Source organism: Exophiala spinifera, assembly GCF_000836115.1.
Source record: "Exophiala spinifera strain CBS 89968 unplaced genomic scaffold supercont1.8, whole genome shotgun sequence".
Lineage (NCBI taxonomy): Eukaryota > Fungi > Ascomycota > Eurotiomycetes > Chaetothyriales > Herpotrichiellaceae > Exophiala > Exophiala spinifera.
The window spans coordinates 740,870-768,375 of record NW_015622520.1 but is presented as its reverse complement, the minus strand read 5'-3'; the positions used below and the strand labels follow the sequence as shown (position 1 = coordinate 768,375).

The 27,506-nt window shown below is 51.4% G+C and overlaps 12 protein-coding genes across 12 annotated transcripts; 7 read left to right on the top strand and 5 right to left on the bottom strand.

Annotated features, from left to right (window-relative positions):
• Positions 1–415: 415 nt before the first annotated feature.
• PV08_10293 (uncharacterized protein) lies at positions 416–1,354 on the top strand (the record flags this gene model as incomplete). Its single annotated transcript, XM_016384608.1, has 6 exons — positions 416–467; positions 518–569; positions 628–666; positions 716–744; positions 800–1,019; positions 1,066–1,354. The coding sequence occupies 6 exons, from the start codon at positions 416–418 to the stop codon at positions 1,352–1,354; spliced, it is 681 nt and encodes a 226-aa protein (XP_016231210.1).
• Positions 1,355–1,897: 543 nt separating this feature from the next.
• Positions 1,898–6,762, top strand: PV08_10292 (uncharacterized protein; the record flags this gene model as incomplete). Its single annotated transcript, XM_016384607.1, has 3 exons — positions 1,898–1,995; positions 2,049–2,235; positions 2,362–6,762. The coding sequence occupies 3 exons, from the start codon at positions 1,898–1,900 to the stop codon at positions 6,760–6,762; spliced, it is 4,686 nt and encodes a 1,561-aa protein (XP_016231209.1).
• Positions 6,763–8,392: 1,630 nt separating this feature from the next.
• PV08_10291 (uncharacterized protein) lies at positions 8,393–9,378 on the top strand (the record flags this gene model as incomplete). Its single annotated transcript, XM_016384606.1, has 2 exons — positions 8,393–8,627; positions 8,684–9,378. 2 exons carry the CDS (start codon positions 8,393–8,395, stop codon positions 9,376–9,378), a joined length of 930 nt encoding a protein of 309 aa, XP_016231208.1.
• A 141-nt stretch (positions 9,379–9,519) lies between these two features.
• PV08_10290 (uncharacterized protein) lies at positions 9,520–10,035 on the bottom strand (the record flags this gene model as incomplete). The annotated part of the gene is made up of 2 exons (XM_016384605.1): positions 9,520–9,700; positions 9,794–10,035. The coding sequence occupies 2 exons, from the start codon at positions 10,033–10,035 to the stop codon at positions 9,520–9,522; spliced, it is 423 nt and encodes a 140-aa protein (XP_016231207.1).
• A 425-nt stretch (positions 10,036–10,460) lies between these two features.
• PV08_10289 (uncharacterized protein) lies at positions 10,461–12,229 on the top strand (the record flags this gene model as incomplete). Its single annotated transcript, XM_016384604.1, has 2 exons — positions 10,461–10,523; positions 10,733–12,229. The coding sequence occupies 2 exons, from the start codon at positions 10,461–10,463 to the stop codon at positions 12,227–12,229; spliced, it is 1,560 nt and encodes a 519-aa protein (XP_016231206.1).
• Positions 12,230–12,755: 526 nt separating this feature from the next.
• PV08_10288 (uncharacterized protein) lies at positions 12,756–14,426 on the bottom strand (the record flags this gene model as incomplete). Its single annotated transcript, XM_016384603.1, has 1 exon — positions 12,756–14,426. The coding sequence occupies one exon, from the start codon at positions 14,424–14,426 to the stop codon at positions 12,756–12,758; it is 1,671 nt and encodes a 556-aa protein (XP_016231205.1).
• A 675-nt stretch (positions 14,427–15,101) lies between these two features.
• PV08_10287 (uncharacterized protein) lies at positions 15,102–16,765 on the bottom strand (the record flags this gene model as incomplete). The annotated part of the gene is made up of 2 exons (XM_016384602.1): positions 15,102–15,637; positions 15,700–16,765. 2 exons carry the CDS (start codon positions 16,763–16,765, stop codon positions 15,102–15,104), a joined length of 1,602 nt encoding a protein of 533 aa, XP_016231204.1.
• Positions 16,766–17,488: 723 nt separating this feature from the next.
• Positions 17,489–19,208, bottom strand: PV08_10286 (cystathionine beta-synthase; the record flags this gene model as incomplete). Its single annotated transcript, XM_016384601.1, has 2 exons — positions 17,489–18,896; positions 18,952–19,208. 2 exons carry the CDS (start codon positions 19,206–19,208, stop codon positions 17,489–17,491), a joined length of 1,665 nt encoding a protein of 554 aa, XP_016231203.1.
• Positions 19,209–19,739: 531 nt separating this feature from the next.
• On the top strand, positions 19,740–20,621 carry PV08_10285 (uncharacterized protein; the record flags this gene model as incomplete). The annotated part of the gene is made up of 1 exon (XM_016384600.1): positions 19,740–20,621. One exon carries the CDS (start codon positions 19,740–19,742, stop codon positions 20,619–20,621), a length of 882 nt encoding a protein of 293 aa, XP_016231202.1.
• A 248-nt stretch (positions 20,622–20,869) lies between these two features.
• Positions 20,870–21,733, bottom strand: PV08_10284 (uncharacterized protein; the record flags this gene model as incomplete). Its single annotated transcript, XM_016384599.1, has 1 exon — positions 20,870–21,733. One exon carries the CDS (start codon positions 21,731–21,733, stop codon positions 20,870–20,872), a length of 864 nt encoding a protein of 287 aa, XP_016231201.1.
• A 1,344-nt stretch (positions 21,734–23,077) lies between these two features.
• On the top strand, positions 23,078–24,604 carry PV08_10283 (uncharacterized protein; the record flags this gene model as incomplete). Its single annotated transcript, XM_016384598.1, has 1 exon — positions 23,078–24,604. One exon carries the CDS (start codon positions 23,078–23,080, stop codon positions 24,602–24,604), a length of 1,527 nt encoding a protein of 508 aa, XP_016231200.1.
• A 296-nt stretch (positions 24,605–24,900) lies between these two features.
• Positions 24,901–26,769, top strand: PV08_10282 (uncharacterized protein; the record flags this gene model as incomplete). Its single annotated transcript, XM_016384597.1, has 1 exon — positions 24,901–26,769. One exon carries the CDS (start codon positions 24,901–24,903, stop codon positions 26,767–26,769), a length of 1,869 nt encoding a protein of 622 aa, XP_016231199.1.
• Positions 26,770–27,506: the final 737 nt, after the last annotated feature.

Sequence of the window (27,506 nt, the reverse complement as noted above, 5' to 3'; positions counted from 1 at the left end):
CAATCGTAGTACTTGGTGAATCTGGCCCTATCGTCCGTCATAATTTTCAGGGTATCACCCTCACATTTATATGCGTCCGTCTACCTAACTTCTTGCCGCAACGATGGGGCATCATTTCTAAGCTTTTCAAGAGCCGTGACTGAAGACTTCGGGATCCCATCCCGGATTCCGAGTATTTCATCTTAATAATAGACTTTCGAGCTCCCGCGGCGAGGCTGAGCTTAAGGAGGGCTTCCGAGATGGCACGTGATGCACTTTACGAACTCATGGCTAGGTAGTCTCGCGACGTGCTCTTGGCACGGCGCGGGTGCGATTACCCTGCCAACCGTCCAGAGTCAACACCGAAGCCCTCTTGCCATTTTTGAATTCCCACCTTATTCTTCCTACGAAATTGTGATCACCAACGTCAAACGAAATGGCCGTAGACAGGAAAGACAAGTCACAACTTCACAAAGTCGCCTTACGAGGTATGTCGAGGTACCGATGGTCGTGAACCTTGTGCTGATTGAGTTTCCAGGTTCCTCGAAGTTGGTAGCCGAGTTCTTCGAGTACTCCATTAACACGATTCTGTGAGTTTGAGAGGCCATAGATTTCTAGAGGTGGCAGCGAGTGGCTGACTGTCGAAAGTTTTCAAAGAGGTGTGTATCCTGCCGAGGATTTTACACCGTGAGTGAGACAACGAACCCAAGAGCAGGCGAATACTAAGCAGACACAGTGTCAAAAAATATGGACTCAATATGCTCGGTAGGACGATCGCTTCAGTCTCACAAGAAAGGCCCTCAAGGCTAACCTTTGCAAGTCTCCTCGGACGATCAAGTCAAGGCGTACATCAAGAAGATCATGTCGCAGTTGAACAAGTGGATGGTGGGCGGCAAGATTTCTAAACTAGTGGTGGTTATCACCAGCAAAGAGACTGGAGAACACGTTGAGCGATGGCAATTCGATGTCCAGATTCTGAACAAGTCGTCAAAACACCGAGCGTCCAAGAAAGCTCCTGACAAAGAGAATGCGGCCCCAGGGTAGGAGACCCGAGCACATTGATCAGGGCGGTACTGACCAACACAGGGACACAGCACCTGTAGACGCTGAACCAGAGAAGACCGAGGCACAAATCCAAGAAGAAATACAGGCTATATTTCGACAGATTACGGCTTCAGTCACATTCCTGCCTGTCCTTGATGGCAACTGTACTTTCAACGTTCTGGTTTACGCAGACGCAGACTCTGATGTACCCATCGAATGGGGTGACAGCGACGCCAAAGAAATCAAAAACGGAGAGAAGGTGCAGCTGCGAAGCTTCAGCACCAGCAATCACAAGGTTGATACCATGGTTAGCTATCGGTTAGCAGATTGATGGATTCATGCTGCAATAGCAAGAAGAAGCGAGGCGTTAGGCGTTCGGAGGAGGGGATCTATTGTAGGATACCTGAGATATCAGCGGTCTCGGTTGCTGGTTTGATTAGCAATGATAACGACTCTCATGACGAATATATTCATCTATTGCTTGGAGCATGATAAGTCGCGACAAAGCTCTACCGGTCGAAGGCCGGCATAACACTAATCATTTATAGTGTGTAGACACGGTTCCTTCTAATTGAGTGGAATGAGGTATTGTATGAGGCTGAGATGCAGCCTTGCCACTCGGCGGGGCTGGTCTGAAATTTGGAGAAAGATTTTGGATTCTGCTGGTCGCCCACCTAAAGAATCACTAGACTTATCGCCGCAACAAAATTGACGTTGGGCGTATGTTGATGCCTGCGACATATTCACAATTAATTTTCTGCTTGGTCATGCGATAGTCCTCTCCCATCTGACGACGAGCGAAACCTCACTTCGAAGAAGCAGATGTGTCGCTTGTTTTTTACGTTCAAGGCGGTGCGGTGACAACTGAGGCAGGATGCCTGTGGCTACACAGGTCTCAAATCAGTGGCCGGGCAAAGAGCAGGTCGTCAACGATGCCCCCAAAGTGATCAAAGAATTGCACTTTGGAGTTTTGTATGAGATTTCGGGGTGAGCGCATGAAGGAATATTCTCTGACAATTCTACAGATCCGACCAAGACATCATTAATCAATCTCAAGTCGAACTTGCAGACCGCCGACTCTTCGATCTCGACAAAGGTCGCACTTACGCCGAATATGGACCTTTAGATAGGCGCATGGGCGTCTCCGGAAAGCGAGATACCTGTGCGACCTGCGGTGAACAATTACAGACCTGCAATGGCCATTTCGGTCACGTACGCCTGGTTCTTCCAGCATTCCATGTGGGATACTTCAAAAAGGTCATTCAGATACTGCAGAGCATTTGCAAGGCACGCACTCTGGCCTCCGAGGCTCTGGACCAAAGTCACTAACTTTGTCAGGACTGTTCCTGCATCCTCCTTTCTGAAACCGATCGACGGAAGTTCATAGGCGCCCTACGAAGAGCGCAGCATGACAGTCTCAGACAGGCTGCGATCGTACGAAGAGTTGCGGACCAATGTCGGAAGACAAAAACATGTTTTGAATGTGGTGCAATCAATGGTCTTGTCAGGAAAGCTGGAACATATTCCTTGAAAATTTCTCATGATCGCTTCAAGTCCTACAATTCTTCCACAGCTCTAAAGAAGGTTCCTCCGCCTGAGAAGGTCGAGTTTGACAGCTCGTTCAACCATGCGAAGCAGTCGAATTCAGAGCTTGACAAGCACCTCAAGAAAGCTATGGACGATCTAAACCCTCTACGAACCCTCAAGTTGTTTAGACGTATACGGCAAGCTGACCGAGAACTGCTGGGACTTCGCTCCGCCAAACCCGAGTCATTCCTCTGGCTGTACATTCCAGCGCCACCGGTGTGTATCCGGCCGTCGGTGGGACAAGAAGGTGCCAGCACTGAGGATGACATTACTGCGAAGTTGGGTGACATCGTCGCAGCTAACACCGCCCTGAGAGAAGCCATCGAGAAAGGCGCTCCCGTTCAGTCTGTCATTGAACACTGGGATTATCTCTCCCTTCAACTGGCCATGTACATTAATAGTGACGTGCCAGGCCTTGCAAAAGGGGAGTTTGGAAAACAGATCAGAGGCTTTGTTCAGCGCCTCAAAGGCAAACAGGGCCGCTTTCGAGGTAACCTATCCGGGAAGCGGGTTGACTTCTCTGGTCGCACAGTCATCTCTCCTGATCCCAACCTAAGTATCGACGAAGTCGCCGTACCTATTCTGGTCGCCAAGAACATGACATATCCCGAAGTTGTCAATGATATCAACATAGAAAAGCTGCGAAAGAGAATCCGCAACGGCCCCAATGTCTGGCCCGGGGCGAATTATGTTTGGAAAAAAGACGGAGACTTCCGCATCTTCTTGAAGTATGGCAAACCATACGTTGTTGCGAAAGAACTCAAACAAGGCGACGTTGTTGAGCGCCACCTTGAAGATGGAGACATTGTCTTGTTCAATCGTCAGCCATCTTTGCACAAACTCAGTATTCTCAGTCATTTCGTCAAAGTTCGACCTCATCGTACCTTCCGACTCAACGAATGTGTCTGCAACCCCTACAACGCCGACTTTGACGGAGACGAGATGAACTTGCATGTGCCTCAGACAGAGGAAGCGCGTACCGAAGCCACTCTTTTGATGGGCGTCAAGCACAATATTGTCACGCCAAAGAACGGCGAGCCCATCATCTCGGCCATCCAGGATTTCATTACTGCTTCTTTCCTTCTCAGCTCTCTCGATCAATTCTTCGATAGGAAGACATTCGTTACCATTTGTATGGGAATGCTGGAACCTGACACAAAGTTCGAGCTACCTCCACCAGCTGTCATAAAGCCAGAAACTCTTTGGACAGGTAAACAAGTCTTCAGCGTTCTAATGAGACCGAACAAACAGTCACCAGTGACAGTCAATCTTGATGCTCCCTGTCGAGATCATAATCAGTACCATCCAGGCCTGCATCGGGATCTCCAGGATGATAGTTTTCTGGTTATACGCAACTCCGAGGTCCTATGCGGGAGAATGGACAAGGCTACAGTTGGCTCGGGAAAGAAGAATTCGGTCTTTTACATCCTCTACCGTGACTTCGGTCCAGATGCAGCTGCACAAGGAATGAACCGACTGTCCAAACTCTGTGCAAGATGGCTGGGCAATCAAGGATTCACCGTCGGCATTAGTGATGTGACTCCGCCTTCCTTACTGGTAAAAGAGAAGGCCGACATGATCGCAAAGGTTTTCGAAGAATGCAAAGAATTCGTCAAGACCTCCAAAGCCGGGAAGCTGAAGAGGAAGCCTGGTCTCGACGACGCTGGCTCACTTGAAGCCGAACAAATCAGAGTACTGAGTACCGTTCGTACGAACATTGCTGGGCGCTTGACATCTCAACTCAGCAAGAGAAACACTCCCATGGTCATGGCTATTTCCGGGTCCAAGGGTTCGAATATCAACGTCACACAGATGGCCGCGCTTCTAGGACAGCAGGATATTGAAGGCAAACGTGTGGCCGATGGCTTCCAAGACCGCACTCTGCCTCACTTTGCCAAACATGAGCGATCGCCACCATCGAAAGGATTCGTATCCAATAGCTTCTTCAGTGGGCTACTCCCATACGAGTTTTTGTTCCACGCAGTCGGTGGAAGAGTCGGTTTGGTCGACACAGCTGTCAAGACTGCAGAGACTGGTTACATGTCGCGTCGGCTGATGAAGTCCCTCGAGGATCTCTCTACACAATATGACCGCACGGTACGGAACTCGGCATCCAATATTGTTCAATTCCGCTTTGGTGACGATGAATTGGATCCGGTCGACATGGAGGCCAGTGCAAAGCCGGTCGATTTTGAACGTACATTTGCTCACGTTGAAGCCACTACCTTCGACATGAACGACCCTGGTCTTAGTGATACCGAAATATTCACCACCATGGAAGAAATTCTTGCGCCAAACCGTGGTCTTCTCACCCGTGTTGATTTGAACGGGAATGAGCTCCCATATGACAACGACGATGACAGATTTGTCGATCAGCACGAAAGCCATCGTGCATTCTTGCAATCCATCCACGATTTCGTCATGGCTAAGGTCCGGTCGGTCGAGGATGCGAAAGTACAAAAGAAATCATTTGCTCTTCCACCAGCAGTAGCCTCTAATTCGAGCAAACGTAAGGTTGACGCTGATGACGACGATGGTGAAAATGAATCTGTATCGAGTCCAGCTCGACGCTCCAGTCGCAAGGCAGCCTCAGTTGCGCCACTTTCACCAAAGGCCGTCAAGAAGCAAAAGAAATCCGAGTCGAATGACCAATCCGTCGTCCGTGTCCAGGCGGCCCCGTCCACGAAGGATCGCTTCGATATGACGTCCAAGGTCTCTGAGAAGACTCTGAAAGCATTCATCAATCTCTGCCTAGAGAAATACGAACGTGCTCGTGTTGAGCCAGGCCATGCCGTGGGCGCTGTTGGCGCACAGTCAATTGGTGAGCCAGGTACACAGATGACACTGAAGACTTTCCACTTTGCTGGTGTCGCAGGTATGTCGCTCACGGCCGGTGTGCCTCGAATCAAGGAGATCATCAACGCATCCAAAGAAATCAGTACGCCTGTCATCACGTGTCGTCTGGAACGTCGTCGAGATTTGTCTATCCCAGAATCACTCGGGCGTATTGTGAAAGGCCGTATTGAGTGTCTCTACCTCGAAGATGTCGCAAAGAGTATTGAAATTACACTACCGATGATGCGTTCCATCAGCATTCTCCTCAAGATCAGCCTTGACACGATCACCGAGCTTGGCCTTGATCTGACGGTGCAGGACATTTGCCTTGCGATCCAGCGCCACCGACAGCTCAAGGCGGCCAAGTTGCGGATTCGGATCAAATCTGCAAGCGAAGTCGTTCTCGAGACTGAAAGTGCCATCAAGTCGGCCAAGCGCGGTAATGCCGCCAAGATCGACGAAGAAGGCCAAAACGAGAAACTCCTCCGACTACGAGCCCTCCGCAGAATCTTGCCCAGCGTGCACGTTCTCGGCCACCCGCTGGCAACGAGAGCAGTGGTGATGGCCGAAGATGATCCTCGGAGCGACGAGATCAAGGCACTACGTGCTCAGACAGCCCGCATCAAGGCTGAAGCCGAACAAAGCCGGTCGGCGCACCTCGAGGTCAAAGACGAGGAAGGGTCGAATTCCACGTCGTCGCCTGAATCGAGAGTCAAGACTGAAGAACCAGTCGCCACACCGAGCGCTACCCAGGCGCCCGCCAAAGACGACGGAAAGCCTGTTCAAATGCATAAAGTCATGGTGGAAGGTTATGGATTGCGCTACTGCATGAACACCGAGGGTGTCGACGCGTATCACACGCAGACGAACAGTGTTGTCGAGACTCTGCAGGTCCTTGGGATCGAGGCTGCTCGTGCAAAAATCATCCTGGAGATCCAGGAGGTCATGAAGTCTCTGTCTATTGACCCTAGACACATGGCCCTGCTCGCTGACGTGATGACTTACAAGGGCGAGGTCCTGGGCATCACGCGATTCGGCCTGGCCAAGATGCGCGACAGCGTGCTACAACTGGCTAGTTTCGAAAAGACGGCGGATCACGTCTTTGACGCGGGCATTGCAGGAAAGATCGACAAGATCGAGGGCGTGAGCGAGAGCGTCATTGTCGGCAAGACGATGAACGTCGGTACTGGAAGTGTCGAGGTCGTAAGGTACCTCAATGTCGATCTGGAAGGAAAAGTCAAAGGCAAGAAGCCTGCCGTTTTTGAAGACGCGTGGAACAAGGCGCTCAAGGTCGAGAAGAAGAAATCGGCCAACTAGATGGAGCGCTCAGTGGTCCAAGGGAGGCAGGCCTGTAGACGGCGGGGTGGATGTTTGAATCATGCATGACATGACTACCTACGGAGTATCTTGGGAAGTTGGGATGATGAGAGACGGCGAGATAAGACAGACACAGATCTGTCCACGATTGATACGTGTACGTTGAGCGACTTATTGATGCTACTCAAAGTCGAAATGTATAATACTGGTTTTGCACGTCGGCAAACCCCAGCTAGTCATCTATTGGGAAGGTCACGCCAATTGAAACAGAAGCATGCAACCCACCCGGAGAGAGAAGTATTGAGTAGCAAAAGATGTTCAGCATACGATGATCGACCTCCTTTTGCAATCTTTGTGGTTTTGCTCAATATGTACAGCTTCGAGGTCGGCAGCCCAAATAAACATCCTGGCTGGCCGTCTGGTTTGGTTTGAGAACAGACAGACCATCACCTCTCCTCCTCACCACACCATCATGCCATGACAATCGACGGGTGCTTTATTTGAATCCGGCCTCTCTTGCTCGTTCGTCTTCCAGTTTGGCGTAAAAGTTGTCTCGGGCTCGGACGCGGGGCAGGTGATAGCCTGGGATTGTTAGTTTGGAATTTCGATACAGACATTGCATTGCAGCTTTGGGGGAGCCATGCTCTCCCGGTGACAGTATGATATACACCGAGTGCGCTGGTGTTTTATTTACTTACCATACCACCATAGATATCCGAATGTCGTTCCCAGACCTGGAAATCACCGTAACTTTGTCAGCTTTCAATTCCTCTTTATCCGTACAGTCCCGTGAGTTCCCGAGATAGCAAAGGATGGATTATTGGTGGGTGGGTAGGTATGTGCGTGTGTAGGTGGGTGCATGTGTGTTCTTCTGGACGTTTGATCCTATGCCTGCACTGTGCGGCGCCATCCTCTCCTGTGTCGAGAATGGACTGTAGGGAAGGTCGGGAAAAGGGTTCCGCTTACCCAGTGCAATACTTAAATCCAAGACGAGACCTCGTCGGAGCATCTGCAAAGAAACCACATCATGTCAGTCACAACGCGGTTCAGCAGAGGAAAAGGGTGGCGGCGAAGACAAAAATGTGCTCAGGTGAGCAAGTAACTGTGCTGGGCCAGACTGTCGAGATTGGAAAAAACGTACTCCTGTGATTGGTTTGATGGCCATATTTTCGCTATCGAAGCTCTCTCTCGGAGCTCAAATTGTACTGGCGTCGTAGCTTTTGTAGATCGTTGCAAGAAAGGGCTGTAGAGACAGCGCGCGCACACACGGCTACCAGAGGTCGGGACGGTGTGGCTGGAGGCGTGAATGAAGGTCGTTTGAATAGCTACCAAACAAGTAGTGAAGCTCCCTCAAAGATCCGCAGGTGAAGTTGCGAGAGCGAGCCCAGCGGGTCTTGGCACGTTTGCTCTCTCGCCTGTGCTCGGATCAGGGATCAGTCCACTTTCTTGTATGCTGTAATAACTGACCGAACCACCCTGCGCCCTCTCCGTACGGACAGATACCCTACCTAGACCTAGGACTCTAGACCTAAGTTGGTACCAAGGCACTTGGACACCTAACTCGGGTGTTGCGACTTCAACAATCCCATCACGCCAGAGCACACATCCTCTCAAGTCTGTCTCTGGACAGATGTCGACGATCTCCCCCAGACGCAAACAACCCTACCATCACCACCATGTCATGCGACACAAGGCTCAGTCCATCCCCACGAGGGAGCCGGCACTCGTCGAACAGCACCTCGTCGACAAGTTGCTCGTGGACTGTGTCAAGACAATCTGCGAGGCCGAGGCGCTGAAGCAAAACATTCCAGATCCCTACATCGAGTCGGTCGCGCTGGAGTCATTTACCGCGGCCACTGAAGAATGTACGCTGTCATCCAAACATTGACCCCTCTCGACCTCGCTGATGATGACGATATAGTCATACTCAAAGTACTCTCTATGGTTCGCCGATCAATGTTGGCAGCACGTCGAAGTGTTCCCATCGCGACTGATTTCGAGACCGCCATCGAAGTACGTGAAATCCCCAGACTCGACGACCAACTCAAACCCTACCCGTCGCAGCCACAATCTAATCCTCCCTTGTACCCGACTCCTCCTCCCGAAGACTCTTTTCACAATATTGTCGAACTCCCTTCTTCATTCCTCGGCCCCGAACTCGATGGACAAGACGAGTTAAAGAAGTTCACCTTCAACACCAAGGGCCTGCCAAAGCTTCCATCGGCGCATACCTTCCGTGACACACCTGTCCTTCCTTATCGAGAAGTCGACAACAGGAAGATCCGCGAATTGGCGACGCAGGAAGGAAAGCTGGGTGAACAGGCGCTCCGCAAATTGGCTGGCGCAGTTAAGCTGGATGCGACACATTCGATTGAGCCGACCTCCAGGCCCAGGTTTACGCTGGGGCCGCGGAAACGCGCGAAGAACACCATCAATATATCCGAGGCGGCGATATTTGAAGAGACACTGCGCAGTCTTCTTTCGAAGGAACCCGGCGGTTTCGAGTTAGGCCCGATCGTCACCAGCGAAAAGGCCTATCGGATGCCGGATGACGTTCAAGTCAAGAGGAAGGCGCCGGGAAAAGGGACGCTTGATGCTGAGCGAAAAGGCTCCTGAGCCATCCTTCGTAGATGCAAGAGAAGCAAGCTCGTGACTGGTCATTATTACATAGCGTCGGCGTTGATGGGTTTGAAAAACGGAGGATTGGAGATGTTGCATATGATAGTGATACCCCCAAGGCGGCCGCTCAGATGAGGCTCATTTTTCAGACCAGAAATAAGTAGCGTATCTCGTGATGGCATTTATGGTTGATTCATCGTCGGCTTTGGTGCTCCTAGCTGCTGATGTCGGTCGTGAAGATCCTGGCTGTGGTTTCCATGCATGCTCGCCCTCCCAAGCTGTGGTCTCGACGTGGAACACTTTGCCGTTCTTTTCGCACCTGTATCACGCAAGCTTGTGTTAGAAAGCTATCTCGTGTCCTCTCAGGTGATTTGCCCGTGTGGGAGGTGTGTGGGAGAGAGAGAGAACTCACTTTCTAAACAGTCGTACAAACGGGTGGCACTCCATGCCAATGTCTGCATGCGGATTCGCAACGAGCCGCTCGGCTTGTTCTTCGGGCGTGGTGCAACTGTACTGCACCAGCTCGAGCAGTTCGCAGTCCCGCTTCAGGTCGAAGTCTCCTAGTTTCCTGCTCTTTTCCTTGAAGTCGGCGGTGTGGTATTGCACGCGCTGGTCGAGGGCGCTGAGCGGGAACGGGTGCGTGGGCGGCGCCATTTGTGTGAGGTTGATGAGTGAGTGGTTTGTCCTACCTACCTGTATGTAGCCTTTAGGTACGGAGCCGGGTATATGGTTGTCCTTTGCGCTCTGCAGTTCTTGTTGTGAGGTACTAGGTCAGGGACGTAAATAGATACCCTCGTATGCTGTAATCCGTGAAACGCAATTGTGTCCTGCCTGGGTCCTTTGGGCTCCCCGGGGAGAGTAGGGTGGTGGGTGTTGAGCAAAAATTACTAAGGTCTAATATAGGTCGGGTAGGGATCTATCTACCTATATCTATCCTAGGTATCCTAGATACCCTAGGTACCCTGGGTATACCAGATATCGCTTTTTTATTTATTCCACCCTTCCTCACTTTCGTTTGTCGCGGAATCATTAACGATTCACCATACACACACTGGTCTTCTGATAATAATGGCGCGAGCATGTCGGCGGAACAGTATGGCGCCAGACTTCTGGAGGATGTGCAGGAAGAGAGCCTCGAGCAGGTGAGTCTCCAACATGTGTGCCCGTCAACTTATAGTCCACGGGCGTGAACTTCGCCTTCCGCTGTTTCACTGTCCTGGTGGTCGTCGAGGGTTTAAGCACCCGGTCGTCCACCGAGAGAGCCTATAGCCTGGCGTGACACCCCCAGCACTCTGTACCGATCGCTGGAAGAAAAGATATCTAACGGCGAGATACCGTTGAGACTTGCCAGTTTCTAGCAGAGGTCAGACTGAGATCGCATCGACTTCCAGTTCCTCACAGCCAAGATGTCACGACCACTTCATTCGCCAGGCTTCATGCCTTGTTGGATCCCGCGGGCGTACGGAACGTCCCCGGACCTCCGACGACTCGACAGGCGGGTTTAGAAATACCTACAACACACATCACAGCTCCAGAAGTTGACCCCAGTGGCGGCGGAGGCGGTGGTGAGGTCGAAGGCGAAGATGAACGTCACGACATCTCGCATCCGCATCGGGGATATCAGAGACTCACCTCACCGACAACAACCGTCGAAATAACATCCCGCAAATCCTCCTGCGGCAAGACGACGCTCCTCTACCATCTTTCCGCCCTGGCAGCACTGCCCAAGACCCACGGCGGTCGAGAGTCAATGGTGGTGTACATTGACAGCGATGGTACCTTCTCAGCGACCCGCCTCCACCGAACAATGCAGCACTGTCTACTATTATCATTAAGGTCGTCTACGCGAGCACAACAACAAGACCGACAAGGAGTTGACATGACAGCACCTCTGGGCTCTGACAAGACTCTCCATCAGACCGTGGCTCGCGATGCCCTAACTCACGTGCTCGTATTCCGTCCTCAATCGTCAACACACCTCATCGCGATCCTCGACTCACTACCGACACTGCTCCTCGACAGGACCAAACACTCCAGTATCTATCGCCCTCTGGGACTTGTTGTTCTTGATTCCGCACTCTCGTTCTACTGGCAGGATAGACTGGACAGGGACATGGCTCGTCTGCAACCCAGGATGCCAGCAGCAGCAGGAGCAGCAGCAGCAGCAGCAGCGGGAGGAGGAGGAGGAGGATCAGGAGTAGGGGTAGGGGTAGGCACGGCAGTGCCAGGGCCGTCGTTCACCGAGACCACCACCACTACTACTCGTACCGGGGCCCCGTCACTGCCGCCGCCACAGCCGAGTCCTCGACCGCGGACATCACAGATCATCGAGCGCTTGCAGAACGTACAAAAGAAATTCGAATGCGCCGTCGTGTTTAGCACGACCACGAACCCGAACACTCATACTCCTGCTTCCAAAGAATCAAACACTACGAGTACGAGCACTACTGGATCGGTCTATGCTAGGCCCGCTCAGAATCAGACACCGACACCGATACAAGCACCACCACCGCCGCCACCACCACCACCCAATGAAACTACACCAGCGATATCACCGTGGACCGCATACGCCAGTCTCACCCTACACCTGGACAAGGCTCGTGTTCCGCAGTTTGCGCCGCAGATGTCACTGGAAGAGTGTCTTCGAGACGCAGAGAAGCGGTTCGACGCCGTGCGGTCTGCAAGGATAGTCGCCACTGTCACTAAGAGTGCGAGTACGAATGCTGGTGGGAAGCGCGATCTCGAGGGGCAAAGGGGGCTTCAACGAAGACAAAGCCACGGGTTCACGTTCAAAATCAGTGACGGAGGATGCATCGACTTTGAAGAAGAGGATACAACAAGACCATGATTGACGGATCCCCGGCAATTACGAATTTGGAGTGAAATGCATCACCCTCCTACCTGCCTACAGGTACCTTTACTACCTACATACCCACCTCCTAAACCACCTGGGCTTTAGACCTGCAGCGTTGATAAACATCATCAGTCTTATTGGTCTTATTATTTTTCATCGTTTACATCTGCAACTTTGAAATCAAATCTGTCGGGCCAGACCCGATCAGAAACACTCCTTTGAAAGTAAATGTATGGTACTGCACAATCAAACTACAAGCCCACTCGGGTCTCAGTTCTTAAAAGGAAGTCCTTCGTAAAGCTGGGATGTTCATTATTCCCATCCCTGTCCAACAAGCTATCCTACCGATGTATGTGTATATGTATATTCATGTTCATGTTTATATTCAATCTTAATTCGCATCTGATCATCATACGCTTCAGCATGAGCGCGCATTACCTCGTCAAGAAAGCCATCTAGCCACCTAGACACAACGGCCTTGTCTCTAATATCCCACGGAGCACCGTGTATGAGCTGTTCTTCAATGCTCAAGACCGCGTCCTTCAGCAATGTCCTTGACACAGGCCTTTTTGCACTCTTCAAACACCTTGACCTGCTTGGCCACTTCCTCCAGACGTCCAATGACTTCTTTGTTCCCTTCGCCGAAGCCATAGATGACGTATGGAATATTGGTCTCCTCGCAGAATTCCCTCACGTAGTCCTGCGCCTTGCGCAAGTTATGTCTCGGGATGCGAGGGAACAAATGGTGGACTGCCTGGAACTGCAGGCCGCCATGGAAGAAGTCAAGCCAGGTAGGACAGTCGACGTCCATTGTTGTACGAAGCATTTTCTGTGCAAACGACTCGTGCACACCCAAGTCCGCGGTCGACATGGCGAAATGGGACAGAGTGATCTGGAGGTGCAGGGGCATTGTGACCATGTGCGAAAGCATGAAGAAGACGAATCGGTCCCAGTTGTTGGGGATGGAGCAGTACACCACGCCATAGCCATACCAAAACCAGAAGAAAAGGATTCCCGTGATTTCCAGGTACCGATATTTCCAGGCAGGGCCCTTCCTGGGACCTTGTCCGAGGATGAGGTACATCCACGACAAACGATAGAGGTTGAATCGGCCAAAGAGGAGTATGGGATAATAAAGCCAATGCTGTTTCGAAATCAGCCATTTGGAAAAGCCGTCGAAGTACATGACGTGTTCGTAAAATGTCGAGCGGAGACTACTGAAGAAGCGGGTCGAGATGGCGAAGAAGGGCATATGTTCGATATCCGGGTCGTGTTCAGGAGAGTTCGTGACAATATGGTGGATATTGTGGTTCCATTTCCACCAGCCGACCGACAGCCCTCCCAGGAAATCAGCGATGAAGATTCCAATACAGGTGTCGATGTGGAAATTGTGCGTGATCCCCATGTGGCCGGCGTCGTGGACGGTGAAGGAAAGCTGGTGGATGAGTGCTCCGAGACAGATGCCTGAAATAGCATAGTAGCCGTAATGCAGGGCTACCAGGAACCCAGCGAACAAGAGTGAATACCGGATCGCTTCAACCCCATAAGACGAAAATGGGCAGTCATATAATCCGGCAGCTTTGATGCGAGCATCGAGCTCTCGGTATTTGGCGACGATCCGATCCTGAGAAGCATAGTCCAGGGAGGGGTATTTTAGAATGTCAGAAGCCCTCTCTGCAGAAAGCTTCGCTTCGATGGGATTTGCCTTGATGTCGATGGCGTCTTTTGGAGACGCTGCATAGACAGATGAACTACCAACGGCTTTTTCGACTTTGGCGTCAACAGCGTCGAAGATGGGAGACGGTGGCACACTCGTGTTTGAGCGGCTGCTTAACTCGCCGTCGGTCTGGGAACCTGTGTCGTCCTCATGATCGTCGTTTGCGGACAGTGGTCTGAAATATCCACCTTGAATTGGGGGAGTGAAGTTGATCCAACGACCCTCGACTCTCCCAATAACATATTTCCGCATGCGTGCTTGAGCATCCAGGGAATGTAATGCTCGAACCTCGTCTGTCCCATCTCTTCCTACCATGTGCTGAATCGCTTTGTCTCCTCCAGGGTGGAAAGGACACCAGGCATCGGCCTTGACCACCTGACCGTCAAGTATGAAGATCTTTCGTCCATCTGCTATCAATCCTTCGATTTCTCTTCGAGACCATACTCGGTCTTTCGGGGAGGTGGTTGGGGCCATGTTCTAGTCGGTGAACACCTCGAGGGACTTTCAGAGGCACAGCGCGAGCATGATATACCTAGGTAGAAAGGAACGAATTGGCGGTGTGCTGGGTTTCACACGGGGAGGTGTAGGTGCAGTAGGTATTCACAAGCTGTAATCCACAGGGAGACAGGACAGTGTGGTTGATGTGTTTCGTGGGTACCTGCGGGACTGCGAGAAAGTGACAGTTGGCAGTGAAATGCTGGTGGTGTTGTTGGTGGAATGACCAGAACATGGGCTGTATCAAGTTTACAATACAGGATCTTTGCACCCCCACGTGCTATGAAAATGTTAGAGACTGTGTGTATTGAACCAGTATTACGTTCGTCCTTCGTATTTGTTCTCTTCTGCTAGACACGAGGATTAGATATGTACCTAGGTATCTAGTAACAGTGCGGATGACTCCATGTCTCCAAAGATCCTCCTCCGAAAGGCATGAATTGTTTCAAGGGTACTGATGCTAATACAGAAGTCCACTTTTACAGGTAGGTAGCATACCCTTTTGAGGATGAGAGGTGGCCCATTTTCTAGAGCATCTAGACAAAGACAGCTCCTGCTTGTACAAGATACGTCAAGGGGCTGCCAGTTGAGCGACCCCTCATGAATTCACACAAGAATTATGAGTCCAATCGAATCTGGGCCCAAAATCGGCGCTCAAATGATATTAAAGACCACAGCTCCGATGGCGAGCATGACCAACGTTCCCATCTTGGATATGGCATCTACCGAGTGCAATGCTCCACCCTCACTGGAGCTGCCATTTGAGCTGCTATTCGAGCTCCCATCACCAAGGTTGATGCCAAAAGGCAAGCCTTGATAGCCAAATGTCAAGTTCTGGGGAATGCTGGCGTTGTAGCACTGCCCGTTAACAATATCCAGGCCCATCAAATCGTCCGGAACTTTGAAGAACATATATGACTGTTGATTGAGATCTTTGAAGCCCTCAGTATTGTACGGAAATTTGTCTCCAGAGTCTGTCGACGATGTATTGCGCAAGAATATGCATTGGACCTGTCCTGGGAACTCCTTCGCCATTTCAGGATAATCGCGCATCACATCTGAGTTACTGGTATCAGCTACCAAAATGAATTTACGGTGCGGAAAGGTCTGGAAGACTTTAACAAGGAGTGCCTTGCGGATGGACAAAGTTGCGGAGACATCGCTAAAATTGAGTGGGCGGGTATCGAAGCCTTTTTGATCGTCAGCATCACGTTCAGATATGATCAAGTCTCTAGACAGAGAAGAGACTCACTTCCACCAGGGTAGGTATCGTAGATGAACTGCATATAGTTGCGGGTCACTTGCTCAGGGGTTGTCGTTAGGTAGTGAAAGTGCATGTTGGGTATGCTATTGGACCAATTCGCATATATCTCTGGCATGTTCATCCAGGGCGTGAACGGTTTGGCAAAGGTATTGAGCAATCCTTGCTTTGGCTCGTAAATCTTTGTCACTCGCAGAATATCATCGATATCGCTGACTATGGTGAAGCCTTGGTCGGATACCAGGTAGGATGTAGCGTTACCCGATAATGTGCCCTGAGCATACACGTTCAGTCTTTGAGGTGGAACGTCACCCACTCCAGGTGCCAGGCTCAATGATGAGTTTGAAACAGGCACGAACACATCGAAATCCCCCTCTGGTGTGGTCAGATATGGCAAAGTAATAGTTTCTTCACCCCCAGCTGGAGTTACTCCGCCCCCTCCTCCAGGCTGTCCACTCGAGCCAAACTCGGGACCGGGAAGGAGGTCCATAGTTACTGATTGATTGGCCTGTTGGACGACGTAGATTTCTCTCGTGAGATTTCTGGCTTGGTCTTGTTCTGAAGGTGGTAGATCAGCGACACTGGTGTCGATCAAGAAGAAATTGGCCAGTTTGTCGACTGTGGCGTTTGAAATGTTTGGTTCTTTGTAGACATTCCCATGGACACGCAGATTCCAGCCATTGCTCGTCCAGTTGCCATAGCCAGGTATGTTAAGCACCTGAGTAGGAGAAGCAGCCAGGTCGGTACTCTTTGCACCGACTGAGCTGGCTACGGCACTACCAGTGGGTAGATTCTGAAAGTTGGGAAACAGGCCATCAGAGACGTATGAAGGGATGGCAGTTCCAAGCTCGCTGAATATGCTGTTCACATAGGAATCTAGGTCTGCAGTGATATCACTGAGAATTCCCCGTCTCACGGCTGCATAATCCGCATAGATGGCGAGGGTTGGTGTCGGAGCAGGAGTTATCAGGGCCTTTTCTTCGTGAGAGATTTCGGCCGGGAGAGCAGATGTCAGGAGGGCGGAGAGGAGGATGACAAGCAATAAACGAAAGTCCATGATACAAAAGGATTGTGAACAAAGGGCGGACTGGAGATGAATAAGGTAGAACACTTCAACCAGTGAGTGAGTGACCGAAGGATCTCACCACGGAGTCACCATGACAAACAACAATTGGACTGAATGAGGAGTAAACGTCGAGAAGCAAAAAGGTACAGCAGAGAAAGCGAAGACATGGGTATTTGATCAAGGATGAATAGGGAGTTGGCAGGCATCGGCTTAGCTTTCTTTAGTGTACGGAGGTACCGGGCATCGATCAAGTGTTGTAAAAAGCAAGGAATCGAGGTTCTATCTCCTTCCTTCCTGGGCGAAAGTGATACAATGCTTGATCTGCGCATTTCTCGGCATGACATCACTTGCAAGGCTTATCTCAATGAAGCTTCAGATCGGGTTTCATGTGCATCTAACTCGTGCAATAAGGCAAGAACGCGGACTCGTACTAGTAAGAGGCAGTCCTCGCACTCTTCCTGTGGTCACCGCACTAAACGTTGACCTCAGGTTCGCTTCATCCATACCTGTACTTCTGAGTCTCCATCATGATTACTATGTGATTGTGAAATCTCTCTATTCTTCACCCAAGGCCTCTGTTGTCCATGTTGAATGTCAGACCCTCAATGCCGCAGTGAACGCTACCAACAGAAATTTTATCGCCAACAACCAGTGTACCTCCAACACCAGTTTATCTGACTTCCAGAAACAAGAACTCCAAGTACAGCGTAGAAATTAATGCAGTTTGTTCTTGCTCAGCATCCAGGTCAGCAGGTCGACCTTGGTCACCACAGCAATTGGCTTCATGGCCGGAACCTTTCCAGGCGTTGAGCTTGCCCCTGTTTCTCTTTCTGTGACGATTGCTGCGCTTTGCCATTCAAAAAACCGGTTGAGCGCACTCAGAGGTGTATCGACGGTGATCTCGACGAAATGACGTCTCTTCTTGCCACCATGTCCCTTGGGGTCTTGAGCTTCTGGTTTCTCGCTCATTTCACTCGAGAAACGGCCCAAATCGGACGAGGTCAAGTCGCTGAAGTCGTTGTGGTCGATGGTGACTTCGCTGATATTGCTGAAGTCAAACATGACATCTGATACTGGTGAGTCGGCGCTTGCCCGGCCATGACTGATTCGAGACAGAAGGTTTCCGAGCGTCACGAGTCCAACCAAGCGCCGGCCCTTTGGAGCGAGCACCGGAAGTTGATCGAAGCCTTTCTCGCGCATTGTTTCGATGGCCGAAATGCAAGGTTGGTCGGCAGTGACCGTTTGGACAGGCTTGAGCCGGAGGTCTCGAACTCGTGCTCCTTGGAATTGGTCGTTCGGCTTGATGCTGTCTCGTCGTGAAATTTGTGGAGTGCCCGGTACCGCCTGGTCTTCTGGCGGCGGTGTGGGCGGCAGGAGATCATTAGCAGCCAACCAGTCATCATCCACAAACTTCGATAGATATGATCGAATACTGTCTGGCAGGATGACCACAATAACGTCGTCTTTGCCCAGTCTCAGTTCTCTCGCTGCTGCAACAGTGGCTGCGATGGCAGAACCGCTGCTTCCTCCGGCAAGAAGACCTTCTTCTGCTATCAGTCGGCGAGCATAGTAGAATGATTCCCTATCATTTGTCTTGTACCATTTATCCACCACTTTCTGATCAAGGACATCCGGAATGAAGTCGTAGCCTATACCCTCAACCTTGTATGGCTGGTTGGAGAATTCGTCGTTGAGTTGCGATGGAAGAGCCAGGATCGAGCCCTGGGGGTCAGCTGCGATGACCTTGATATTCTTGTTGTGCTTATGCAGACCACGCGCCAAACCAGTAATTGTTCCACCTGTGCCAGCTCCGGCAACAATGGCCGTGATTGTGCCGTTGGTTTGCTCCCAGACTTCTTCGGCGGTCCCCAATTCATGCGCCAGCGGATTATCCGGGTTTCCGTATTGATCCAGGATGTGAGCATTGGGTAGTTCCTTTTCCAATCTCTTTGCCACTCCAATGTGTGATTCTGGGCTGTCAAAGGCCGCTTGTGTAGGTGTCCGGATAATGGTGGCGTTGAGGGCTTTCAGGACCGCGACTTTCTCTGCCGACATCTTCTCCGGAAGAGTGATGATCGTCTTGTAGCCTTTAATAGCGGCCACAAGAGCAAGGCCTATGCCACTGAGGTCTGCGTCAGTACTTCTTCTGCTTGCCATTTGCGCGCCATGGCACCTACGTGTTTCCACTAGTTGGCTCGATCAGGGTGTCTCCAGGCTTGATGCGGCCTGACTTCTCAGCCTCCTCTATCATGCGTAACGCTATCCGGTCCTTCACACTTCCTCCGGCGTTGAAGAACTCGCATTTTGCGTAGACCGTGGCCTCGATACCAAGCGACTGCGGGATTTTCTGTAGGCGAACCAGCGGGGTCTGGCCGATGAGCTCCAAAGCAGAGGCATGTATGCCCTGCGCATGAAATCGATTATCTCCAGCCATCATTAACTGTTGGATGTGATGAACAATCGAGTTTTCGAGTCAAGGAAAAAATGGTAACTTAAAATGCATGTCTGTGTGGTTTGCACCAAATCCGTTGAACATGACGAATATCAACTGATGGTTGCGGCGTTTCAGCCGTTGATAACCGAAGCATCGGCTCCCCTCATGAGCGTTTAACGAGTGAATAGACTGTACCTTGCTATTTCCTTGTAGCCCTATCAGTTGGAAGATATTGCTCCCTAAGCCTGTGCAACATCCTCCATTCCCCTGCGATCGCATGCTATCGCATCTGTTGACTACGTTCACGCAGATTTACCGTGTTTAGGTGAGTGTTCGGCCCCGCGCGCCTCGGTCTGGCGAACCCCGCGCCCTACGAGTACGTGTAGTAGGCGGGCTTCTTCAGTGTGAGTTGGCAATCGTTGTGATCATCCATGGTCTTCTCCTCTAGTAGGACTTGTTACGCTCTCCTTACTAGACAACGTTATTGACCTGGCGGACCACATTGCAAAACGACCCTGAAAACGCGGCAGGATGGCATACCCCTCGTTTACAAAAACGTACCACCACTCGTCCTACGCAGCTATAAGTCCAACGAGACCAGAGCTATCAGTTAGGGACAAGACAGTAATCGTGACCGGAGCCGGTGATGGTAGCATTGGCGGGACAGTGGCGCTGTCGTTTGCGCAAGCCGGAGCACGGAAGATTGCACTGATGGCCAGAACCGAGACATCCCTCAAGGCGACGAAGGATAAGATCGTTCAAGCATTCCCCGACGCCGAGGTCATGGTCGTCACGGCCGACGTGTCAAAGGCTGAAAGTGTGGGAGTTGCAGCGCACCGCATACGAGCAACTCTAGGAGCATGGGACGTATTCGCGCACTGCGCCGCCGTGGCGCCCACCCACACCACCATCGCCGGCGCGGATGAGGACGAATGGTGGCACGCGTTCGAGATCAATACGAGGTTCTCGTCACACTTTGCTAAACATTTTCTACCAAAGTGTCGGCCCAACGCCACATATATCGGTGTCAATGCGGGTGCGTGCCACCTTCCTGGTTCCAATTTTCCAAAGAGCTCAGCATACTGTGCCTCAAAGCTCGCCATAGCCAAGCTTGACGAGTTCCTCGCTGCTGAAAATCCTCACCTGCGTGTGTTCACGGTCCATCCTGGCATTGTTCAAACGAACATGACGAAAGGCTTCATCGGAGACAGCCGCCGTCGTGGTATCGTGCTCGACGATGCTGAACTGGTAGCCAACTTCATGGTGTGGCTGGCCTCTCCGGAATCCGACTTTCTGAGGGGAAGGTATGTATGGTGCAATTGGGATGTGGAAGAGATGATTGCCAAAAGGGCAGAAATCGAGAGTAACCCAACCCTCTTGACGATGACCCTGGGTGGCTGGCCCTTTCAGTAAGAATCAAAATCTCCTCCTTTTGGTCTGGTGTTCAAGCCAGGTGAAGCAAGTCAGCGTTAAGCTTTCAGTCAGCTATTCTGATACACGAGGTAGTGGAGCTTAAATACCAACATTTGAACGACATAGACAACTTAGCATTTTGGGCACGATCGAATACAACGGCTGCCAAAAGTGGGATTTTATCTATTCGCAATATCTCCACCCCCATGTCGACCTCGCCGGCAGCTTTTATCCCCCTGTCCAAAAGCCTATTCATTCAGGAACTCATTGACCAGCCTAGAAAATTGATCATGGTACTCGTTCAAGAAGCCATGCCCACTGTCCCCATACAAGTGCAACTGCGCATCCGAATTGACCAACCTCTTCCACAGCACTATACTATTTTCTGTCGCAACGAGTAAGTCATTACTACCGTTGGCTACCAACACGGGGATCTTGATCTGATCGAGTCGGTCATAAGTTCCCTCTTCCGGGTGTTCACCTGAGAAGAACCGCTGAACAGTGGCAATCTGGTTTTGCAGACCTTGACCACCCAGCAAAGGCGCGCGATTCGTACGGGCGTTCGCCATGCGCTGGATCCACTCCTCAGCTAGGGCTTGTTTCTTCTCCGATTGAGTGAAGAATGTGTGCTTGAGGCCAGCGTGGGACTCATCAAAGGTGCTTGCGCTAGCAACTTCGACAAAGTGCTTTGGGTCACTGGCCACCACACCCTCACCGGCCGAGGGCCCAGCGCCACCGACGATCAGTCGTCGCACGAGGTCAGGTGCTTGCAGTGCCATAAGTTGCGCAACGAAACCGCCCATGGAAAATCCAAGGACATCGAGCTTTGTGATTCCTAGGGCGTTGACGACGTCCAGGATGCCGGTGGCCCAGTCAACAAAGCGTGTCGGGACTTCGCCTTCGCTGAGACCGACGCCTGTGTTGTCCACTAGTAGAATTGGGCGAGCAGCGGCCAGAGGGTTGATAAAAGCGGGATCCCACCAGTCCATGTTGCCTCGGAAATGGACGTGTAGGAAGAGAGGGGTGCCAGAAGACTGTCCAAAAAGGCGGTAGGCATGTTTGACACCTTTGACAGAGACGTACTGCGTCTGTGCGGTCTCGTAAGTCGACATGTTGCTTGCTTGGTATAGTGTAGATGTTTTCTGATATGAAGGTCTCTCTTGAAGATTGATGAGCTGATGCCAGTAGCGAAGGGAAGTCCGACAGATGATGGCTATATCTGCGCATTTATATACTGCTGAGCAGCGCGAACCATTCGATGCTCACGGCTCCGAATGGAAACATTGAAAATCAAACCTGACAAACCACAGGCATGAGGCCATTCCAGTGCTGTATAGACAACTACTCGTATTCGATTATTCATGAGTGACTCGATGTTCATTGGTCCTCACGAATTTCCTAATGCGGTGCATGATGAGGCCCTCGGAGGCTGCCATTGGGCATGTGTCTTTGAGGAGCCAGGAGAGGACGCCAAATTGTTGGATACACCACGAGAAAACAGCGAGAAGCTGTTCGGTAATTCTCTTGCACCATGGACAAACGGAGGTATCTCTGTTGCGAGTAGCAACTAACCACCGACTCATGTGAGGATGCCTTCAAGTGCAAGATTTGTCAGCCAACTTGGAACTCCTGATCAACCTCAGCACACAGTAACAAGCCACCGACGCGTCGACTTTCGCTATTGTGATTTCTCTTCGTCAAGTTAACGGATTATCATAGCAGATCGCGCAGGATGAACCGATGCACAGTTATTGTCTCTACCAGAAGCTCGCAGCCACTGCGGTCCGCATATCGATCATATTCGGCAGGATTTTCTAGCTACTGAGATACGTCGACATTTCCATCTACAGTCACATCTGCTTGTAACCAACTATGAATGCTTCAGGTCGGCCTACATGAAAATTGGCGATGTTCTGCGTCATATTGTCGACAACGACCCGACTGAGAAGGCCGTGCCGAGTTAGTCGAACGGTAGCGAGGCGTCTAGAGATGCTATTGTGTGGCGTTCCACGTACAAGGTACGTTTCTCCCCAGGAAAGATTTTGACGGATCACACTAGTACAGGTCTACAGGAGTAAGTCACATGAAGGGGGCACAAGGTGGCCGAGGCGTTTTCACTTTCCACCACTGGGACTGCACACCGGTATGTACAGGCCTGTGGCTATGCTTATTTCAGCCCCCGGTGGCCCCATCGTCTAGTCTACTAACTGATCCGTAACTAAGTTAGTGCGACGACTGGCACCAGCGCTCACAGGGCTGGACGATGCTACTGGGGATACATCTGGTAACGACGACCAGGCACCAATTTCAATGGGTCACTGCGCCCTGTGCAACGGAAACATGCAGTACTGAGGGTAGTGGATGAGGAATCTACAAAGGTAGGGGCGTTCACTGAGAAGAGGTCCCATCCATGACTTTCTGGTTGATTTGCAAACCTCGCCTCTCAGGCTTTCACGATGAAGCACCTCATCCTACTCTCCGGCATCTTTACATTGGTTTTAGCCAAGTCGATCATATTTGATTTCTGGAAGGAGAGGCCAGTTCACAGGCCATCTCTGTCTCGTCGCAGCAACGATGACTTCAGCAACCCCCTCTACGGCGATTATGAAAAGGTTCAATACTACGTCAATGTCACCATTGGCACTCCAGGCCAACGGGTTGCCCTTCAGCTCGATACTGGAAGCAGTGATACCTGGGTACCCTCGGTAGACGCTGAGTCCTGCGCAGATGATGGCTGCAGTGATTTTGGCGCCTTTGACAAGAATACTTCATCGACGTATCACTTGATCGAAGACCAGGTAGGGATGTTCGGAATCATGTACGCCGATGGAACGTATGCCAGCGGCGACTATTTCACCGATGTTCTATCCTTTGGCGAGAACATTACTTTGAAGGATACGACCATGGCATTGGCCAACGACACTGTCCTTACTGAAGGCTTAATGGGCATCGGCTTCCGCTCCAACGAAGCAAGTCTCGAAAATGATGAGCCATTCTCTTTCCCTACAGTCCCAGAACAACTTAAAAATCAAGGCTATATCGACCGGGTTGCGTACTCGTTGTACCTCGACTCGTACGAAGACAATACCGGGTCTATCTTGTTTGGGGGCATCGATTCTTCCAAACACATCGGTGAACTCCTTGCTCTTCCCCTGTCCAAAGACGACGAAGGCAACTATACAGAGTTCTTGGTTGCACTGACTCAAATATCAATTCACGATGGGAAAAGCACGCGCTCTCTGACCAGACCAACATTCAATACGCCTGCCCTGCTCGATTCTGGCACCACAGACTCGTACCTCCCAAAAAAAGTATTTGACGCTCTGTCCGACGGCCTCGGTGCAACAGAGGATCAGGGCTCTGGATATGCATACGTCCCTTGTGCGTACCGAAAGAGCAATGTTTCAGTCATCTACACTTTTGGGGGAAAAGACGGCGTGAATGTGTCGGTGCCATTGTCTGAGTTGATTTCCGAACAAATCGACGACGATTCTGCGTACGAAAATGGCACTCCGGCATGCGCACTGAATTTCAACCCTACTGACGACCAGAATGGCATCATCCTCGGTGACAGTTTCCTAAGATCCGCATACGTGGTGTACGATCTAGAGAACAAGGTCATTGCTCTCGGTCAGGCCAAACTGGGTGGGAAATCTGCTGCCAACAGCGCGGCCATCACTGATATTCCGAAAGGAACCGCGCTTCCCGGCGTCTCACGAACTGCTACCGTCACGGCAGCGCAAGCGACTAGTTCCCTTGATGACTCCCCCTCCTCCAGCAGCAGCAGCAGCCTGTCACTTGGAGCCATTGGTACCCCTACTTTCAGCCTGCCAGGTGTTTCATTGACTGCTGTTGCCTCTCCCACAGGAACTGCAGCCAGTGCAGCCAAGGGGGCGTCAAAAGATAACGGGGCAGTGCTCGTCGGTGTTTCGAAGAGCACGTGTGTGATGGCAGTGCTAGCTTTTGTGATGTGTATGTTGTAATTGGTACATAGTAATAGAATGGACGTTGTGTCGTGCCATTTGTAGCTGATACAAGATTGTCTATGTATGTAGGCATCTGCCTTATGCATGCCAAGCCCCTGCACGGGTCATGGACTCTGATGATGCCGGATCAACAAATCCCACGCGCATCGCGTCACACATGTTCCTCCCACCAACACCTGCACTTTCTGCGCCACCATCTGCATCGTCCACGTCGCGCTGACTTGCCTCTACTCGCGCTGGAGGCTCTGCGACATAGAGGCTGCTTTTGCAGCTCACAGTGTTAACCAGATACCATGCCGCGCCCGGCGCTTCGTCGACGGCACCTCAACCGAAATGCGCCCACTCCACGCCATGGTGGAAAGATCCCCAACAGCAGTCCGGCCAAGCTGGAACTCGAGAAGAAGCTTGCGCATAAGCCAGTAGGACAAAGGCCGACCGATAGCGATGACAGCGATAGGCTCGTTGTCAAGGGAAATGGGAGAAGGGCTCGGCAGCCGCAGGAAATCTTTGCTTCTGGGGCGGTGGGAAAAGGCGACACACCTGGCGCGTATCCCAGTCGGGCACAGAGAAGAAAGAATATGATCAGGGATACCAGAGAGATACTTGCGAGCGCGCAGCAGAGCTCGGAGAATTCACCCGATCCGAATCCAAAGCAGCCTCGACAAAACGAAACTGCTCCACTCACAAATGGGAAGGTCCGTAAAGTGTCAGGCACCAAGCAGGATGTATCAGCGCAGACCCCAGCAGTAGTATCCTCTGCTCTCAAACCGTCGGCAGCTCTTCCAGGATCAGTACAGCCTACTCCGTCAAGAGAGACATCGATCCTGGGGATTTTGAAACCGAGGCGGAGACAACCTAGTATATTGCAAGACCTCGGCAACGAGTCATCCACCTTTGACCTTGCGGATGAAGAACAATTCCTCCCTGACGATGAATCGACACCGTATAACTTGTCGAAATCTCACAATGTTCCGATCACCCCGGCCACACACTCCTCACAACCCTCGACAGCATCATCGAAGAAAAGGAAATTCGGATCTTCCGATCCTGTGCAATCGCACGTAGACGAGAGACGAACCAAGTCCCCTCTTGTCACGATGGACGCTACAACCGTGTCACCAGAACCCTCTCTCCCACCCATGCCAGTATCTGCTCTTCGACAATCGGGCAGAAAGTACAGAGAACGCGCCGAAAGGCATGACGACATCCTAGCTCCTCCCGAAAGCTGTTCATCGTCGCCATCATCCCCAGCGAAGGTGTCCACAGCCCTGTCGGTGAAGAAGATAACTACGAAATCAAGCAGACCTGGCAACACCATGACCACGGAACAACTCCGGGCGCTCATGATGCCCACCAAACGACGGAAAACCACGAGAGAACGCAAGGGTGTTTTGGGCGAATTTGATATTCCCGCGGACCCTGACACGAATTTGGACGACATTGGGATTTTCGATGACGGCGACGGCGACGAGTCGAGTTTCCTCCCTACCCAGAGGAAGAGTCGCAAGACAAGGGCTAAGCCTGGCAGAAGGAAACCCCTGAAGGCTTCTTCTGCTGATGCTGGTGCTGTTGCTAAGCCAGCCAATCTGAACAAGCAGGCCACTGCTGCCGCTGCACGTGCAGCAAAATCAAAGACCAAGTCAAGTACGGAACATTTCACTGCTACCACCGCGCCTGTCCTCACGCCCTCCACCTCTACTGCCACTACTAGATTGTATTCAAGAAGGAACCGCGAAACTAAGTCTCCGTCACAGCTCCGAACCATCAACTTTTCCACGTCGGTCCCGGCGTCGGTCGAAGTCCAAGTCGAAAATCCCACAAAGTCATATGGTGGCTCCCACCTTCGGCGCAGCGGTCGACAAAGGCGAGATACAGCGGACAAGGAAAATCGCATACCCGAGGATTTCTCGTCAAACGAATCGTCCTTGTATGATGGCGACGGTGGACGTGGACGATCTGGCGTGGCGGTGGACGTGGAGGAGGAGCGGGATAAGGACAAGGATAGGCAGGAGAATGTGAGAGGAAAGTCTAGTAGTGTTCTCCGTAACGGCAACAAGGGCGGCAGCAGCAAATGGGCAGACATTGACGCTTGGGATATGGATTTTGAAGATGTCGAAGTCACGACTGGATCTACTAGTGGCAGTTCACCCATGAGGTGGTGATGGTGAAATGTCATGAACGTGTCATAGCATTAGGTACCTACATCATATCACGTTTAAACGCCCGTCCGCCCGTCCGTCCGTCCATCGTGGGAAACCCAGAAAACTGTAGTACTCCCGTTTCGGTGGTGCATGGTCTGTGAGTAATAAGTATCAGGAGGCACACACCGCTCTGGTAAGGTACATACATCCTACACTGTACGGACTGACTAGTTAAAAGATACTCGACTGATCAGTGATCGCCGTGGCCCGCCCGCGGGGGGTACCACGAGTACAAAACACTTGTAGTTTAGTTAACTAGTCAGTTAGCTACCCGTTTGTGTCGATCGATATCCGGGGTATGGAAATCGCGGTGCAATGTCCTACAAACAGGTACATACAGTACCACTGTACCGGTAGTTTCAGGCCAACCAGACGTTTTTTTCTTTGAATTGTCAGTCGGCACGAATCCACACACAACCTTTGGTAAACTAGCCTGAGGTACCTGACGGAACCCACTCCCTTCTGTTGCTTGGGCCCGAAGTTTTGAAACGCGCAAGTACCTAATACTAACTATTGTAGTTAAACAGGACCTGAGATTCAGGTTAGGGGGCCGTTCCCGCTTGATAGGGCAAGGTGAACTCAGAAAGACCCTGACTGGGTAAACTTAAAGTTTTACAGCACGGCACCTTTATTTCTACGTGCTCGAATCTCATAGACTGGTGGACATGAATGGCCTCGCTCGAAAACGACATAATTAT